Source organism: Dicentrarchus labrax, unplaced genomic scaffold (assembly GCF_905237075.1).
Source record: "Dicentrarchus labrax unplaced genomic scaffold, dlabrax2021, whole genome shotgun sequence".
NCBI classification, from domain to species: Eukaryota; Metazoa; Chordata; class Actinopteri; family Moronidae; genus Dicentrarchus; species Dicentrarchus labrax.
This window is the reverse complement of record NW_026136719.1, coordinates 29,202,230-29,222,553: the sequence shown is the minus strand read 5'-3', so window position 1 is coordinate 29,222,553 and position 20,324 is coordinate 29,202,230. Positions and strand designations below refer to the sequence as shown.

Sequence of the window (20,324 nt, the reverse complement as noted above, 5' to 3'; positions counted from 1 at the left end):
GTTGTGAGATGTTTACCCCAGGTGAAAAGAAACCAGAGGTTGTGTTGATTAATAGGAATACAATTTGAGTAATATGAAGGTCTTTCATGTTTAACTTACACATTTCAATGGTTAAATGTTTGTGTAAAATCCAAATGAAGGTTAGATTCTGTTCTTCTGGCAGTACTGCTGCGTTTGACTGGAAGAATTTTTCTCATTTTTCTCCACAGTTTACAGATTTCTTAGGCTGTAGTCCTTGTCACTGCTAACTCCCACTGTATACCTGGGGGTGGCTGCAGACAGTCATGTGTCACCTCGAATACACATTGAGATGCCGACGCTTCTTTTCACCTGCCACTCTGAATAGTGCACTGACAAGAGCATGATTCATCACCAGCAGACCCGTGCAAACACTACCTATGTATTTATTGTAATGTATGATAAGTACACAGACAAGCCTCAGGAACACTGCTCAGGATTTACTGCAGCACTCTTTGATGGGGGAGTATATTTCTTCTGCCCCACATGTACCTTTTTTACTGCTTCTGCCAGTCTTAGTTAAGGAAACAGTGAATAATATAATAGCAATGTACCAACTACTGCTACAAATGTAGCAACAGTTACACCTAGCAACATTTGCTGCTTTAATGTTTATAGCTAAGCTATGCTAAGTTGTGCTAACTATCAATAGTACTTGTTGACCCTAGTTCAAATATTGCCATTTCATTCGTATAATATTGTCAGACAGGTTTATTTAATGGTTAAAGAATTCTCGTTCTGCTGTGAACGAAACTTGTCATTTTAAATATTAGCAGAGATTTATGTAATTATGTATGTATTTACTTTACTGCTCCTCTGCTTTACTCATGTTTCTTATTTGTTAAAACAAATTTTTATCTTAATGGCAATTATTAATACCAATATGTATTTGTGGCCCTGTTCCCCAAAAGCCAATGAACTCACGTGGAATTTCTGGATGATCTCATTGGTGGGCTTGTGCAGCCACTCCTCCACACTGATCTCTGGCTGTTGCTCCAGGTCTGAGGCGTTGGGTGTACTCGTCTGTCTCTTCACCTTGGAGTGCTTAGGCAGCTCCAGCTCCTCAAAGCTCTTAAACTCTGGGATCCTATGTACACACACACACAAACACACAAGTTACGCCATGTGTGTTAATAGCATGCCTGTCCACAGAAATTTGACAATTTGTTATTTTACACTTAACTGATTCATTGGTCATGAAAACATTCATAATCAAGTATCTATGTCAGTTATATTGCCATTATCAGATTTACATCGTTGAAATCCTTAGTGATTTAAAAAAAATATCCTGCCAGCAGACTAACTAAGACGGGCAAAAGTTCTGACCTTTGACACATTAAGCATAAAAACTAGAGGAAGCTCTTACTCTGCCTCGTTGACACGCAGGAAGTCCAACTGCTCCACCACTGCTCCAGATATCAGTGTCTTAATGAAGAAAAAAGGCACATTAAATTATTTTCTAAGTCATTATTCTGTCAGTGTAGACTCCTACACAAGAGACACCACAGTAATATACATACAGTACAGATAGGAGTAAATCAGAATCAGAATCAGAAATACTTTATTGATCCCTGGGGGGAAATTTGTTCGTTAAAGCTGCTCAGACGACATTAAAGAATAGAAATAATAATTATATTACAATATCTAACAATATATCTAGAAATAAAAATAGAAATGTATATATCGGTATATACACATTAAATAAAAATAAATTGGAAAACAGTAAAATATAATAAAAGTCTAAGTATGTACATTATAATACAATATAGGACAATATATAGAGATAGAAGTGAGTGTACGCTACAGTATGACCAACAGAAGTCTAATGAAAAAAGTTAGAATATTAGTGAGTACTGATGATGTTAATAATAAAAGACTGCAGTATTAGTGACAGATAAAAGATAAAGAAATGTATGAGGAAATCATATCTGAAGGTGTGCTCAGGAGCATAAAAATACAGGAGGTGAGAAAACAGAGTTGTATAAATCCCCAAGAGGAGCAATGTCGGGCAATTCAGTACACAAAACAAACACAAAAACTAACTGAATAATGCAGTTCATAACAAATAACACATGGAGTAGTAAGGTGTGAACAAAGTTAACTGTTTGAGATTTTACAAATGTGTACAGGAGCAGTAACAACCAAGTGTCTAACACAGTAAAAGTTTGAGTATTTTAAAAGCATAACAGTGTAGGAGTAAAGAGAGCAGTTCAATACCACTTGCTCCTGTGGTCTAAATGTGATATTAGCCATTCCAACTGAAGTCAACTCCAAAACAAAAATAAGAGGCGTATGAGTGGAGCAATCCTGCTCCCCATAACAATGAGATGATGAAGAGGAGAAGTGTTTCAAAGCTGTAGGAGTTAGCTGTGAAGTGAATAGCAAATAGGCAAAGGGAAGCAAGAACTTTAATGCAAAAAAAAAGAAAAAAAGGATCATATGAGGAAGTCTCTGCTGAACACCACAAACACACTGGGAGAGAAGTTAGGGTTGGAAGACCTGTCAGAAGTTTGACAGTGCAGTTGGTTAAAGTTACCAATGTGAAAATAACTCTAGTTCTGCCTTGGCCTTATTTTCTTGCTTTTAGCCATCACAACGATTGATTGTGTTCATAAAAAATAAATATCATCCACAGTTAACTGTTTATGGTTCATTGTAAATTCATGAATACTGCTGTGAGCATTCTGTGCTTTGAGAGATGACATGGACAAAATCCAGCAAAATAAAGAGCACGTGAGCAATGCTTCACTCAGTATAAAGACGTGTAAGTTTTACTTTGTTGTTTGACCACTTGGGGGCAGTAAAATCAAGCTGCACACGCAACACATACATATTATCACCTACTAAGCGGATATGAAGAACTCTTTATAAAACTGATGGTTTTTACTCATCTAGCAGATGCAGAAAAAAAGTATTTTGTGTCTACCTGGTGAATGTCCCATGTTCACCTTCCTTTCAGCCACTTCACCAAATAGTTGCTAACTTTGCCTGTCTGCTTTTTGGTGCTAGGCAGATAGTGTGCAGTGAGTTTTCTGAAAACAGCTGCCTGCTGCTACTGCTGGAAATGATGTTGATGAGAGTGATGAGACTAAACTGTACAATAATGTTGCGCGGCTGTAAAGCCAAAACAAGGAGTTAAAAGGTGCTAGAAGGCTCCATCGAGCAGCGTGGGGTGATCATCCTCTGTGGTACATATATTCTGGTATATACTATGAACGACACCTTTCACATAACATGTAGTCATGTGATCCAATGTAGATATCAAAATACTGATTATAGCAGCTTTAAAGGAATTATGGTGTGTTCTCATGGCCCCTCCGCTGGCTTGGAGAGCAATGATCCTGATAAAGCTAAATTAAGCGACAAAGTTACAGTTGAACTTAATTAACAGATACGAATGCAAAATCTAGAAAATAGGACTCATTATACTATTTCCCTTTAATCCTTGTAGTGGTATTTTGTTTTTAGATGCGATTCAGCATTCATTTACAGTTACCCTTTCTTACACCCTTGCAAGCTTTTAGGGGGCACTGCAATGTCTACTGAGGATACACTGACCCTGGAACCCTGTCTGACCCCTTCTGGTTTCACAGTGTCTGTGACACACTATCATCCAGTAATGTAGATTGATTCCTTAATCTATGCTGGCACTGAGTGTCGATTCAGGTTTCTTGACAGTCTTCTCAGCAAGCAGAAAAATACATTAGAGGGATCAACCTCTAATCTATTAATTCACCATTTAATTTGTTGCGTTCCCCTAAAGTCATTCCAATATATTTTTAACAAGCCACTACAGGCTTCACCACAGTAGTTTCCATCCCCTTTTTAAAACCATCCAAGCTCAATTCAGTTTCACCTTTCCCAGGCAAACAAAAACAGTTTGCCTCCCAAATTAAATCTGACAGACCAAGGTCAAAACACAGACAAACACTGGTATTGCTATTGAAATAAGAAGGGACAACAGATTAACGGCTGAGAAAAAGCTTTTGTTTTTCCCAAAGAAAGAGATGAAGCCCTGCAACACAAATGTATTGAAACATTTGTAATATTAAGCCGTGGTTTATTACACAGGCGGCTGTAATATCCGTTGTAACTGAGCCAACATGAGAGATCAGGTGGCATATTTCCCCCCCGACAGCCACTTTTATAAAAACTCTTCACAATATGCAAACAATCAAAAGTGCAGTAATATTAATGGTAACATTGATTGGTTCACTTGTATGGATTGGAGTCATGATAATGTCAAGACCTAACACCATTGATCCTCTCAATAAACTGTTTTATCGACCAGTGAAATCTATGAGTCCTGTTTTGTTCATCATAAAAGAACATAGAAGAAGATACGATATGAAATATACCGTAAAGATGATGGACACATAAGCAGGAACCACTGTATGACCTGAAACCAAGTCTGATGGCCAACATAGTTTAAGTATGCTTATTGCATGAATAAAATCAGTATAACTGAAGTCGGTTGTGGGGAGATCAGTGTAACCTATTTTATGCTTACTTGGTAACAGGGAAGGCTACAGCCCTTTTGCTGACACAAGAGTAATGGGTTGGACTGTGTTTTAAAGTGCTTATTCTGTACATGATGTTCAGTCTCATTTTATTTTTGTTTGTAGAACATTATTAACTATAATCAATATTTTAAATTTGTATAGTCATTTGTTGATTAAAGCTAAAAGGGAGTCAGAAGAAAACATTATTCTGTTATAATAATTCAAATTGTTTTTGCTCAAATATCTAACTTGGATTGTGTGCTGATTGAGTCAAGCTAGCATTCAAAAAATAAAATCTGTAATTATGTAAAACTCACACTTTGTGTTGTCATTTTTTTAACAATCAACTAACTACTGATTGTTACAAAATACCTCCAATAATCAATGAAGGAAATTCCTTTAAATTGGCATCCCTAAAATGAAGAGTGATTAAGGAAGACCAAATGAAAGAATCAATACAAGAATGAACAAGTCTGTTTTAATTGGACAAACCTGAAGTCTGTCGACATGAACTTTGACCCCTCCGATGTTGCCTTTCTTGAATGAGGCCAGCATGTCCAAGACTGGGTTGAAGCGGCTCCCCCTGGAGAGACACAGGTTAAAATTATCCACAAAATGGGGATTTCTTTCACAGTGCACAGTAGAGTGAATTCTAAGTCCAAACATTTGTGTTAACTGTTATATACTATATATATCATCAGTATGAAATCATCACAGCTGAAAGTTTTCTCAATAAATCAACACATTTCACCCAGACCCTCATTGCTTTATTCGGTCTGCTGTCGCCTTTTATACCGGTCATCATCCCGATCAATAGCAAACTAACGACTATTGAGCTGCTTCTATGAGAGCCTACTGACTCATTCCAGATGCTACAGTGTGGCTGTTTAAGTGTTTGTAGCACATTTAACATACGGCTTCCTGGATAATGGTCAATACCGCTATAATCAGCCCACCAGCCACGCTGTAGTGATACAAATGAGAAACATTATCACCCAATCAGCAAGCAAATACAGTTGCACCTTCCTGCTATAAAGATAAATAGTATACATAGAAGGGAAGAGAGGTAGAGAAGGAGGGAGGGAGAGAGAGAAAAGCTGGATAAAAAAAAAACTAAACTGTGAGTGTCAAGACATTTTGTTGCGAGCTTGAGCCCGTATCAGACAGAAAAAGAGGGATATAGGGTGATGTATAGAGAGATAGGAGAAGGAAGAATGATGTGAGAAAGCTATCAGAGGACAGGAAGACAGAGAAAAAGATAAAGCAGCTATTATGGAGTGTGTATATTACTTGATGTTATCCTCGCGAATGAGAACCAGGAAGAGAGGACGTCCCTGCATCTTCCAGCACTGTTTGATGAACTGCAGGGCGTTCTGCACACATGTGCACACATGTGCACACACACACACACACACACACACACACACACACACACACACACACACACACACACACACAGACACCATTTCAGATTGGCATGGGCATGGTGCTGGTTCAAAGATTTCAGTTTCCACTGTTTCTGAGCATAAATTGAATCAGTTCCATTTCTTCAACTTGCAGCTCCCAAACTTCAAACGCCTCAAATGTCAAACTGATCAAAGTTTAAACGGCAAACTTTTTGATTCTGAAAATTCAGTTATGTTTAGAATATAGACTAAACAAAAATGTAACAGTTGTTACATTAGGTATATACATTGACTATTTGTGATTTGACACAATATAGTCTGAGCTGATGCTTTGTTTCAGAAAAGAAGAACCTCTTCATACGTTTTTACAATTTTAAAACTGTTGTCAACCGACTGGAAGCTGTTCCATGACTACATGACATCAGTTAGTGATAAAAATGATTAATTATGACTGCAAGGAAAGCACTTTGAATGAGAAACAAGCTGTAGTTTTGTGTGCTTGCAAACTCAATCATCAATCAATAAATCTAGTGCTTGAATTGAGTCAGTACTGTCAGCACTTTCTGTTTCTGTCCATCTCAGTACTCATTAGTCAGTGCTGCCACTTTTTAATGAATGTACCGCAGGTACAGATGATGAAGTTATTATAAGTGTATGGGGAAATAGGGCAGTTTGTTGCTCAAGAGAGCTGCAGGAGGAGGCAAAACTGTAAAGCTACAATGTGAGCTAGAGGTCTAATTCAGCTGGAAAACTGCTGGTTAAGTGCTTATTTTTCTGTTTTTGCTGTAAAATTGTTGATCATTCTTTCACATTCATTATTATCAGTATTTAGTGTTATGAATTAATCATTTGTACCCTCAAATTATTCATTTTTGTGCCTCAAATACTGCTTGTGCAAGCTAGGCAGACAACCGGTTTAGACTACTGGCACCTTTTATGTTACAATTTAAGCACTAAATGAATTACAGAGTTTAGGAGAAGCCAGTATCAGTGCTGATACTATGACTCTAGTATGTGCCCTTTCTGTGGGGCCAAGTAAAATAAGTATGCAATCAAACTCAGCTGATTTCCCGTCTTTTACACAAATGTCAGACTGCATGTATCTCAGTTATCATTTAGGTTCTACAAGCACATATAAAGTGGTTAGCTGTGGAGTCATGGCATCGGTGAGCTCCATAAGTGAGACCCTGGCTTACCTTAATGTCATCAATCAACAGCATAACATCTTGAGACAAGTAAAAGTCACTTAGATCAAACACTATTGGGTAGCACACCACCGTCTTGCCCAGAATACGATAAATCTGGAGGGAGAGACACACACACACACACACACACACACACACACACACACACACACACACACAGGACTGCATTAGAAGACGGATGGCTCACAAGTAGCCACGTATACATTATTCTGGGCAGTGTATAAAACAACCCATCAATCCTAAGATAGAGGGGACACACAGAAGCTACACAACCACTCCGGATAACACACACATATACAGTACATACACACAACTCGTACAAAGCTCCCTTTCACACAGGCAGATTGTCACAGGGGCACACACACAACCCTACAGACACACTGATGATGATAATGCCCTCTGGCAGTCTGCCATCTTCCCCATAAATGTTCCATTATAATATTGTCTTAGCAATGCTTTGGGAGCCATGATTCATTTGTTTGGCAATGTCTTTGTTTGAGAAAGCTGCTATGGCTCAACTTATTTGGTCGTGCTATGACCTTCATTTGAGAGAAACTGCAAACAACATCAGCAAGAGACGTTAGCACACACACACACACACGCACTCGCACACACATGAACTGTACAGACACACTTCCACGGCTACATAACATGCATAGGGACACACACAGACTGCCTGACAGCAGCTTAGCATTTTAAAATAAAATAAGTCCTAAGAATAAGCTAAATCTATTCAGCATTCACCGATGTATACTGTATAGAAGAATATAAAAAGTCTTGGAACTGAGTATTTTCTGTCTTTGTGTTGAGTTTCTGAGCTGCAGTCGAGAGCTCTGGGAAATGTATGCAGATCAATATGTGGGAGTAGTGTTAGTGGTCACTCATGACCTGTGCAGCAGGGCAACATGAAGTGCACATATGTGTGTGCATGCGCCAGCATGTACGTGTGTAGGTGTGTTTGCAAGCACATATACCTTGCAGGTCCCGATGCAGCCCACTGGCCTATCTGGACGCCCACTCAACCCCAGTTTCTTATTCACAGCAAGGAAACGGTATGCCTGCAGAAAGACACATGCACACACATATTCACATAAAAAGATACCTTGTCAATAAACACAGCATTCATATTGGACACAATCTTACTGCCAGCCTTTCTGTTTACAAAGAAAACTAAAATCTTTATCTGTACATTTCCCTGTGATCCTATCAGTATTGCTTTGAGATTAAAAATATCATATTTGATTTGAAATGTCATGCCGCACAGTGCCATTCCATATCGTAATGAAAGTGCGACTCCATCATCCGTCTGTCCCACTGAGACATTTCTGTTGTTGCAACGCATAAACTGAAATTACAACCATATGGCACAGCCACCTACTGATATTAGCTCTGTGTAAAGTTATGAGATGTGGCGATAATGAAAGGTCCCTCTGCTGCCATCAGCAGCGTGCTTAGTGGACCCAAGTACACCCATGGGCACCGGAGCTGATAACGCTGTTATCTGCTGAGATGCAGAGGCCCGTAAGAAGAGAAACAGAGACCTAGCTGAGCCCTCATTAGAATAAATAAACGACAACATGCTGTTTGATACTTCCCGAATGGGCCACTTAGCATATTATACACTGCTAAAAATATCCATCCAGGCCCCACCCCCCTTAGTTATTGTTACCTGCCGTGCTTTCCATTCCATTATACCACATATGCCGTCTACAACAGTAACAGATTCACCACGCATATTTACAATTTTTTTTAAACAATGGGTCTTCATTTCACACAGAGGTAAACAAAAGCAGGTTTTTCAGTTGTAGCTGCCGTCAGTTGATTTTGTCACTTAAATGTCTACTGTTGCTAGCAGATCTATTCAGATTTATTTTGCTTGCTAATTAAGGCCAACTCCATGAATTGGCTTTAAATGCCATCTCAAGCTGACTTTATATGCTTCCAGTTGACTTGAAATAGAGAAGAATAAAGAAATAGCATTGTTCTTGTAATGGAGGGTGAAGCAAGTTCAATCTGAAATTATAGTACAGTATCATAATTGAAAATGTTAGACTGTTATACAGTAGAAACACATGCCCAGACACACAACACAGGGGTTCCATTTATGCTTTATTGCTCGTATTTTCGAATAATGTTTCTAATTTGTCCGAGCAAAGAAGTCTGATGAAGATGAGGTCTAACCCATGAGTAATCAGAGTGTAAACTTTGCCAAACTAAATAAAGAGCAGGACAGGGTCGCTATTGTTACTCTAACTAGCATTGTGGCTTCCATGCAGAGGATGTGGCAGTCCTGAATGGCGATATTTCTGATGAAATAGGTGTCCTGCAAAACAATTTGCCCCACTTGCTAAGAAATATCTTCCAATTTTGCTCTTTTGTTTTTTGTTTTAGAAAGGCCAAAAAAGATCACCACCCACATATGACTGAAAAATTGCTGTTTGGTGAAGGCCTAACTTTTCCAGGTAATGGTCATTTTCAGTTTCATTTGTTAAGAGAAACGTGTACAATTTTACAGTTAAGTCAGTTTAATCATGTAGAGTATAACTAAGCCATGGCTGTATAATGTCTGTGGCCCTGAAGGATCTTCGTCAAGTCTGAGAAAATATTGGTATACTGCTTGGAGACTACACATTTAAAACAGGAAGCCTATGTTACAAACCAAGAGCATGGAGTTTGTATGGGAGGGTGTAAAGAAGAGACGTTGTTGTTTATGGGCATGCAATGCTACAATAAATTACTATGACAGGTTAAAATGTATCAGTTGAGTCTTTTTCTTGCTGTAGATTGACCGGATTTTTAAACAGATGAAACTGAAATGAAATTAGTCAGATTAGTCACTTACTCATTGAACAGATATCTAAAACTTTTTTTTGTGCCTTGGGTACAGCACCACACTTTCCACTCAATAAAAATGCTCCAATCCAACTTTCACCGCAAGGATAGCTATATATTGGAGGTGGAAAGAGAACCTTTATTTTGAGCCTGATCAATGCATAATCTGTCCACACACTGTAAGTCCACCCCCTCTTCAATAAGGTATTCTGTAGTTTAACTGTAAGTCAGATGTCATGCCTCAAGACTCAGTTTGGTCCCACAGACTCAAGGCGAAAACACAGTGTCAAGTCAAATGTCAAGTATAAAGCAACTTCAGGAGCTGAAAAATGTTAACATCAGCAGTGCAGGATGTCTAGCGTGCAAAAGCTAGGAGAGAGCTCGACATTACTGCTCAACTCTGACAGAGTTTGGCTGCAGAAGTTTTGCTTAGAGTAGCTGAGGTCAAGTTCCACACTTAATTAGTGGACTGAAATTCTGTCAGTCATGTCGGAAAAAGTATGACTCCCCCACAAGTTCAATTTAGATTTCAGGGCTGATGCAGCTCAAACCTTAACCCAAGCTCTAACCAACAACACAGTTGTACTTGAAGCATTTTGCACTCATTGTGGCATTAGTAATACAGCTGCACAACTACCCAGGTATAAAGAGCAAGACAGATAAACAGAAATCTTTTTTCTCGCAGGTGCTGCATTAATTACCCAGTTGTTACATCAAGGGCTCCGCAGTTCGTCAAAACAAAGCAGAGAAAAAGGTCATGGCCTTCTCCCTCAGTCGTCTCTGAAATGCATTTAGAGACGGCAGCTGAGAGAATACAGGAGCTCCAGCCTATCAGTTTCCAGAGCATTTCTTTGAAGCTTTAGATAAAAGCTCCTTACTGCTGTGTCGCCTGCTGTCAAAATGCACTAATTCAAAGATGCAAAGAGAAAGAAGCTGGACATTGATTTCTCAGCTCTGCCTGCTCGGAGCCCAGTGGTGTGACACACTCACCACAAGTTACCATTTATGTGTGTTTGAACTGACTGTTGTGTACGTATGTGAATTACTTTTCTGATGTGTCTGGCTGAGTGTGAAACCACAGTACTTATTCCCTTTGTGACAACCTATAAATTCTAAATTTAAATACCACCCAATCTGTCCTATCATGAAACAGCATCAGTACACCCACACACTCAAGTGGCACTGCAGGAAATCTGCCTATCAAGCCCTCAATGCCGCATTCTTCCATCTCAAACAAACTGCAATTCACAATGTCGGCCAAAAGGTGGTGCTCTGCTACTCCAGTGTACTTCCTCATTGTTGGCTGAGCTGAACACAACAGGAGGAAGCAAGGGCTGGACCAATTAAAAGAAGTTACACTACAAGAAGAGAAGGAATTGTCTTTATACATATTTATACAAAAAAAAAAAAAGAATGTTAATTGAGGATTAAGTGGCATTGCAAATCACTGCCCTAACAGGCAAGAATGAGACCTGGAGGAGAAAAGCCAAGGGAGGTTGGAAGAACCTCTGCACCCAAGACTTCCTGTGTGCAGAATACCAATGAAGAACGACAACACGCAGGCAGCCGTTCAAAGCATCCTTTCATTCCCTCACATTTACACTGACCGCAGCACAAAGGTGGGAGGGGTAATAAAATGCCATATTTAAAAGCTGTATTTCACATTTTTACAGTGGCTACAATGTCTGAGAATGAAGTATTGACTGACAAACCCTTCTAAAACTTTTAATTTAGTATAGGGACATTCCTCAATTTGATAGGAGACAGGACAAGGTTCTTGCACACTTTTATAGCTGCTGCCTCAAATAGTGTAAATGTTACTGTTGGTATCACTAAATGTGCATAACAGATTTACTTTTACAGCAGATGCTGTCATCCAGAGGGACTTACAGTAGGTGTGCAGGTTGGGATTCAGCATCTTGCAATATAGCTCAAAATGATACTATATGTGCCGATTGACTTTGGGATTAAACCTTCTGGTTCTTCTGTACCCACTGGTTTGCCCCATAAAATGTCTTTAAAGGAAAGGGTCATACATTGAAAGAGTTGTTGGATGCTGGAATTGTTCTTCCTGTTAAGTAATTCCTAACTACTGGTAAGTAAAGACTGGGCATCCACAGTCCTCCAGTGTAAAAAATGCTTTCTAAACCTCAGGCAAAGCTAATGGCTTCTGCAGTTGTTGTTAGTTAAATGAAGTGTGTATCTTTGCAAAGTTAGTCATCTTTTTAGTTCAAAATTCCCTTGGATAGCATTTCCTTGCTGAGCTGTGGTGGAGGAATAGTGACACAAAGAAAAACTGTATTGGCTTCTGCTGAACTATTAACTGTATTCTTCTGCAAAACAGGGCCTGCAGATTTTGACCCTCATCTTTGTACTCACATTAACAAGGGATCTCGTCACAGCCACAATGGAGAGGAGAAAATGATAACAGCGACCAATAACTCTTTAAATGTCAAGGAAAAAGAGAATTTTTGTAACTGTTGAGCTGGGTCTTATAATTCATATATTTGTCCATTCTGACTGCTGGTCATGAATGATGAAAATGTTACTCACCACCTCTGTTGGAGGGATTTTGGAAATGCAAGAATGAAAGTCATAGGGGCAATGTAAATACAAAGAAATTCAGTTTTATAAGAAATTTTTATCTAATCTCTGAGTTGGTGACTAAAATGTTATAATGACCAATGATCTTAATTGACAAAAGTATTAGAATAAGATCAAGGTGGGAAAATACCGTAATTTCCCTTTAATGTTTCTTAAGACCTGCAGTCTTTGTGCAGAGTGTCTCTTTAGGACCTCATTTGGATGACCCCAGGTGTTGCCTGAAAGCGCAAGATGCGGAGAGAATGGGAGTCTCATCAAACAAAATGTCGTCCGCGTGATGTCCACATTGAGTATCAGATATGAAAGCGGGAAAAAAGCAGCTAAAAGAAAGGCTATTTTTGGGCCAAAGCTGTGATTTGCAAGGGGATAAGCTTTAGGGTGTACGGGTGGGAATAACACATTGCAAAATGTAATTGCCACTCTCCCATCGTCAGGCAGCTGTTGTCAACACAATCAAACGGCTGCGAGGGACGAGGTGAGGTGAGCAAATGCAGCCTGCAGCACCCGAGATGTTGGTGACTCTGAGATAAACAGATTCTGTCGAGGAAGAAGCGTCTGGCTGGGCTTAGGATTTAATATTCAGCACAGCGCCCGCTCTGACTCACAATTGCATATCCATCTGAGAGACTGAGCGCCACGCAGCAGAAAGAGGCAGAGGGGAGAGAAGGAGAAAGTAACAGGTATGACAGTTCAAAGGCAGATGATAGACCTGGAGGGGAGAGTTGTTTGGTGTAACAGACATAATGGGGGCGGGGCAGGGTGTAGGCCTAGAGGGGAGAATGGGGTTAGAGAAACGGATGTGACGGATGTAGCAGGAGATGGACAGAAGGTAGAAAGGCCTAGAGTAAAGAACAGAGACCGCAGAGATGACACAATAGGAGAAATTGTTTGTTTATGGAAGGTGGCGTAGAGAATAGAACAACACAACAGACCTGACAGATGAAGAACAGAGGCTAGGGAGGAGACCAGGGTTTGAGTGATGGATATGACAGAGGAGAGACCAAAGACAGGGGGGGAGATAGCAGACTTCAAACAGTACACATGCAGATGAGGGACAGTATCTAGAAGAGAGACCAGGCTTTGAGTGACGGATACGATGGGAGTGAAACAGAAGTTGGAAGGGAGGTAGTAGTTGGTGTCACAGATATGACAGTACAAATGGTGTAATCTGCTGCAGATGAAAGAAGCAGGGTGGACAGGAAGGAAACAGCAGCTAGTGCTGGACTTGTTACTCACAAAATGTTCAAAAGACTGCAAGTGCCTTCCCCTGTTACTGACAGAGTACCTCCACTGTTAATAATCAAGTAACCAAACAGATTTGATTGTATTACGTCATCCCACTGCGATATTTACACCCACAAGGGTTTGGCATTACCTCCATCCAGGTAAAGTCAACTTTTCACCTATTTAACATTCCCTATTGTTTGTTTACTAGGGTTGGGTTCCAGTAGGCGACTCCATTTTTGGATCCAGTTCCAAGTTGATAAAGTGCAAGTTAAGTCTAACAAAAATATCTTCTGTCTCCCTTTTTTATGAAAGAGTAATGTACATGTATAAAACATAGCAACCTAACTAAAAAGTAAATATTTTATATATATTGGAACTTAGAGAATTACACTGAACTGAATGTCAGTCTTTGAGTTTTAGCTCTTAGATATGATGAGTAGTCTTGCTTCTGGATTCAGATTTGATGAAATTCACATTCCTTTTGTTGAGAACACAAAATATGAATAATGAAAGCCACAGCAGGGATTTTTCACAGGTTTTGCGTACTGAATTTCAGTTTTTAGTTGCATTAGGGCTGCCACAAAACGTTACTGTCTGACGTGTGAGAGTAGCATTACTGCTAAAGTAAAAATGTACCTTTTGTTCCATTCTTCATAAACAGATAGAGTCTATTTCAGTAGAATGTCACTTAATACAGCCATGACAGTGTCGTGACCTGGAGAAAAGACTAAAGTGACTGATGAGCAACAAAGAGATAAAAAAGAAGGTAGGACATTTTTGTTCAACAAACTATAGATATTTAGGTTTGGAAAATGTAAACAATAACAATATTGTTTTTTCTTATCTTTCATGGGTTGAATAAGTATCATAATACCAGTGTAAAAAAACAGCTTCTCTAAATTTCACCGGACTGCAGCTTACAGCTCTTTTAATATTCTCTTCAGAAGATCCTCAACTCCACAAACTCATCTGCTTGTTTTGACCTCCAAGTATTCAAATGCAGGAGTGAAACAGTTGTTAAGGTAATAATGTGATTCTAAATAAGCCATTCTGAATATCACCGGTCAACATTCAGAATATCTTTCATCTCTTACAGAACTGCCTAACGTAGCCGCTCAGCTTCATGAACCTCTAATTTGCCTGAGTGACACAGTGACGGCTCCACCATTACGCTGATCAATCAACATGAACAATCACTGTTCGACTGATCAGTCACTTCAGCCAATCCGCAGCCTTGCTGTGATTGATGGGACAATCGTGAGGAAAATCTTAAGAGCAGGAAATCTTGGACTGACAGGCAGATGGATGTACCGAGCCAAGTTCTGCTCAGGTATTGACGGCTAAAGTAACCGCTGAAATGTAATGAGTGAGGTCTTGACTCAATTCTCCCTCGGACAGTGATTGTCCAATCATAGCCTAGCAACTGTAACCAGGCACACCAGGTCTGTTAAGCTCTGTATTTATCCTGTAATAGGAGCTATATACCACACATGAAGAGCTTGGAGGATGGTGTCATTTGACCAACCTTTCCAAAACAAAAAGAAGAGTATTGTAAGGAACAGATTAAACAGTGCAGTTCTCTAATTCTAATTACAATCCGATATGAAAACCTTCCTCATATGGTTTAGGTCAAACTATGAATCCATATTTTAAATTCTTTTAGCGGTTTCTCTTTTTGATACAAACTGGAAACTCAGCTGGAGACTGACTGATGATGGACATAGCAACAATACCCATGGGGGGGTGGGGATCTGTAAACAGCTTCGAAAGTCGGCGACTGACCAATGTGTGACCAGTGTGTGTCTGTGTTACCTTGACCAGTTCCTTCTGAGGCCAGATCTGGATTGGTTCCACCTGCTGGGGCGTCTGGGTCTGAATGCCATAGGTGTTCAAAAACACCTGCAGTCTACACACACACACACACACACACACACACACACACACACACACACACACACACACACACACACAATAAGAATATTGCATTTATAATTTCAGGCATTGTGTAGGCTATGTAGCTGTGGCTGGCACTGGTGCCCTTTTAAACTTGATAAATGCCTTCCCTACCTGCTGTTTGGGAAATAAACAACCCTTCTACGAGTCCCAAATCACAGACATACAAAAATATGTATTTAATCGTTTGTGACTTTATACTTCTTCAAAAGAAATGCTGGAAATTACTTTAACCAATTATCCCCTTGTGAGTCTACTGTTTTTTCAGCAGCCGTTGACCTTTAAATCATACATTGTAAATCTGCGGCTTTATGAGTCTATACAGTAGTCCTTGAAGCTATAGCTATTGGCCTCGTGTTCCGGTAAATATAAAACTCATGTAAATCTTTATCATGAAGCTATAGCTGTTATTGAGCCACAGCACACACCGGAGAGAATAAGTGGACCGCAGTGAGAAAGATGATGCACGAGTCTTGATGGGGGCTGACCAGCAGCAGTAATTGAAGCTACAGGTTAACAAGCTTCACAGAGTCGTTTGACCCTGTTTGACACACATACACCCACACTCTTACACATGTATCCAAGTGTGCGTACACACAGACGTACTCACACGAACCCACGCACACAATAAGAAGAGTGACAGATGATGGCAGAGGTCAGGCTGAGCTCCAGCTTTATGAGCTCATCACAATTACAGCACTGAGAGAGCTGAATAGGAGAGAGGAGCGGAAAATAACCACGCTTTATGGCCTGCAACACATTAAGAGACACACACACATATGTACACACACACATTACCTCTGGCTTTCTGCTATCAGGGCCACGTGAATAACTATGTCGTTCTCTATGGGACCCTGTGAAAGAGACAGAACGGAGAGATTAACATGTGAACCACATCTCTACTACATGTCACACAGACAGAAAACACACAGACCTGTGTGTTTTCTTTCTTGAGCTCATTCCTGCTTTGGCAACACTGTAAATGTGCACTGGAACTAATGCAAAGCAATTGAATCTGTAAGGATGGATTACAAACGTTTAGATCCAAGTGCTCATTCTGGTATTTCGCAGTCTAGTGTGCATGCATCACTTAGTTTTTTTCAGATTTTTTTTAGCTAGGATTAATGTTTTACATTCTTGTTTTTGTTACTAATTTATTTCCTTGCTTTGGTAATGCTGTTCATTTAACACCCATGTCAATAAAGCAAACTGGAAAAGGATTTAACTGAGATGAATCAAAAATAGTTCATTTGTGAGCGTGTGTGTCTGTGTGTGTGTAAAAGAGAGTGAGAGGGAGAGAAAGAGGGCGGAAGGGACATTGGTTCAATTCAAAATTCACCTCACTCCCTATCATAAAATGATAATACTGCCTGTGTTATTGCTACCTCCGCTCTCTCACACAATTTCAATGAAAGTTAAACTCTGAATAACCAACAAAGGTTGATGAGCGACGCGGAAGCGCTGGGCTCGGAGGTAAGGAGCTGGGAATTAAGCAGGACGAGGGAAATGTAAAAGGGAAGGAAGAGCAGAGATGGAGAGAAGCATGAGGCTGATACACTGATTCTCTCCGCTTTGGTGCCCACACAGTGAGATGAGTTGAAATGACATTAAATAGAGAAGCAGAATACAGACAAAAAGAAACAGAGAAGCGTGACATTTGTGATGACTTTTTTTTTTCATAAGTGAAATACCAATTAAGTTGAAGAATGTTTTGATAATAATTTTAAGCCTTTTATTAAGTAGAAATCCCACGCACTTGCTGGTTGCAGCTTCTCTAATGTGAAGATTTGCTGCTTTTCTCATTTTCAAATCATAATACTTAATACCCTTGGGAGAAGTGACATGACTAATTATCAGACAAAGTCAGAAATCTCAATATGGTAAGTCACTGGGCTGTGGTAAATTGTGGCGGGCATTTGGCATTCATTTTGACAAAATGGCCAAGAGAAATAATCAAAATAAAATTAGTTTCTGAATCAGGTTACTTAATCAGGAATTTTTCTGTAACTTATAAAACTAGGTTAGTGTCACTTACTTGTAAAAGTTGCTTAGAAAAGAACTTTCTGAACTTTTAGTTTGTGTCACTTAAAATTTTCAATGTAATCTGTTTGAACAATGTTTTTGTTAAAACAACTGCATTTACTGTACAGTGCAGCACGCTTTACATTGTAGCATTTGTTTTCTCCACTACACCTATGATACTGTGTCAGGACATTTAACATTGTAACAAAGTGATCCGAAAATAACCAATAGAACTGCACAATGACAAAAAAATATTCATTGTTTACTATGTAAATAATGCATTCTAGTAAACGATGTCTCTTCAAAATGAAATAACCGAATTAAAGCATCAAAAACACATGGCTTTTCATTGCTTTCATGACTGTGGCCTCATGAGGAGCCCATCAAAGCAACACTTCCACTTGCACTACTACATACAGACAGTCACAGTTGGCCAGAATAGAGCATCACATCACTCATGCTGCCTGCAGTGTGAATGCAGGGTGAGAGACAACATGAAAGACAGGGAGATAAATACAGAGAAAAAAGAGAACAAACAGTAATTTCAGAGGTTTTTTCTGCAGTAATCTCAGACCTTTTGGGCTTGTGGACAATCATGGAAAACACAGACAAGAGACATCACAGTTGTTTGTCTTGTAGTGGAGCATCTGAGTACATCACACAGAATAAATCACATGCAGATGAAGCAAATATGTTAAAAGAGACAATTAAAATTTTTGATTTTTCACTAACAAAAGCTGGTATTATATGTGTCTCAAATGACTATTATATATAGTATATTTATATATACTATATAACTCACTTTTTTCCTTATTCCTGACTTTTTTCCCATGTGGTTTCTCTTAGATGTATATGCCTGTAAATGGGACTTATGAGATTGTGTATCTGTCAGTCAGTCTGAGTGTGTCACCATATTTCTTTGTCTTATTGCTTGGCAAAATTCATATTCATTTGTCTTTTTTCCCCCTATTACTTTAATTCATGATAGGTTTATGAGTGTTAACAAGTGTGCATTTCTTGTGTATTGTTATATTTATGCACATATACAATTCTCTCTGTACGTGTCCATCAGTGCCTTTCATCTTATTGTTCTTTACTTGTAGAAGTACTATTTATATGTGTAATTTATATGTGCTTGTGAAGTGAATGGAAGGCAGAGATGATCATCTTCAGTGCGCTGAGTGACGGCCTATTCAGGGCCATTTAGGAAACAGGCAGCAGCTTGTGACTCACAGGAACAGCGGCCTTTCATCTCGTTCTCATTGTGGGGATGTACACACACACCCACACATACACACATTCACATAGAACATGGCAACGCTCTTGCACATGAGGGAACACAAGCACTGACCGGCAAGCACAGATGCTCAGATTCATAGTCAGTTACAGAACATAGAGCCAGGGAACAATACACACAAAAAGCATGCTAGTTGATGCGCGCGCACACACACACACACGCACACAGAAAGCTGGGAGCCATTTTGTTTGGTCGATAAGAGCTGGTTTTAGCCAACAACCTCGTTATCATAAATCAGAGAGTAGAGAGAGAGAGAGCAGAGAGATGGGGGTGGCTGAGGAGAAAAAACAGACGTCTGAACACAAATCTCTCCTGATGAATGGGGGAGCAATGGCTTCTAAAATGCTGCAGAGCAACTCTCTCATTAGCGCTGGTCTCTGAGCAGACAAAGGACTCATTTGGCGAAGGAGAAGATATGGAAATGCATAATGGAGACACAGGAGAAATGTACTCTCTCTCAATCGCTCCTCCGTGCACTGCAATCGAACCTCTGCAGCAGACAACTGTGCAACTGCAGAGAGGACAATGAGATGAGTCTTCAAATGTTTCTTTAAAGAACCTTTTTTGGCGGCACCCTAAAAACATCAATGTAGTGTGACCGAAATGGTGTCGAATCTGACAGGGAAACAGAAAAGGAGAGATGTGCTATTTCACCAAAGCGGCTCTGCTGCAGACTGCTAAAAGGCAGTTAACAAATCATATTGGACCCTGGATGTACCCGGTGCTGCGGCCATTGGTCTGATGTCAGCACAGCTCAGGCCAAATCTAACAGTTTAAAGACCTCTGGAGCACTCCCTAGAATTGGATTTCAGACTAATTAATGAAAAGGAAAAAAAGCTGGTAGAGCAAATTAGTTGCAATTGAATACAGATAATTAAAGTTCTGAAACTTTAACTAAGCATTATAATACAGTACAAAAGGAAATGGACTGAATTGTCCAAATGCTGAGGTGGATTTGATAGAAACAGACATGCTGTTTCAACCCTGTGTTACATTGCTCTTAGAGCGGATATGCATGTGAATACAATTTTCTTGACTGGAAAAAACGTGCTCTTTTGCCCTTACTGCTGTTACCACCTACACATTAAACCTACACGCTAACCTACGATTACTACAAGTTCAATCAGCTTCTCTCTGGGAATTCTACGGGAAATGATTAACTACAGAAGACAAGGTGAGCTGAGGGAGATTGAGTAAGCCAAAAAAAGAATTGCATCATTCTAAAATGAAATAACTCCTGGAATGCACTCAACCTTAC

General features: G+C 39.6%; 1 protein-coding gene across 4 annotated transcripts in view; it reads right to left on the bottom strand.

Moving 5' to 3' along the window:
• Window positions 1-20,324, bottom strand: part of phkb (phosphorylase kinase, beta) — a 106,120-nt gene that overhangs the window by 12,222 nt on the left and 73,574 nt on the right. For all 4 annotated transcript variants that reach the window (XM_051380117.1, XM_051380116.1, XM_051380115.1 and 1 more), the window contains 8 exons: window positions 16,546-16,601; window positions 15,607-15,700; window positions 8,106-8,189; window positions 7,123-7,227; window positions 5,811-5,893; window positions 5,013-5,103; window positions 1,385-1,443; window positions 943-1,105 (listed from right to left, as the gene is read on the bottom strand). In XM_051380117.1, the coding sequence (XP_051236077.1) occupies window positions 943-1,105; window positions 1,385-1,443; window positions 5,013-5,103; window positions 5,811-5,893; window positions 7,123-7,227; window positions 8,106-8,189; window positions 15,607-15,700; window positions 16,546-16,601 (735 nt within the window). The remainder of the gene's footprint in view (window positions 1-942; window positions 1,106-1,384; window positions 1,444-5,012; window positions 5,104-5,810; window positions 5,894-7,122; window positions 7,228-8,105; window positions 8,190-15,606; window positions 15,701-16,545; window positions 16,602-20,324) is intronic.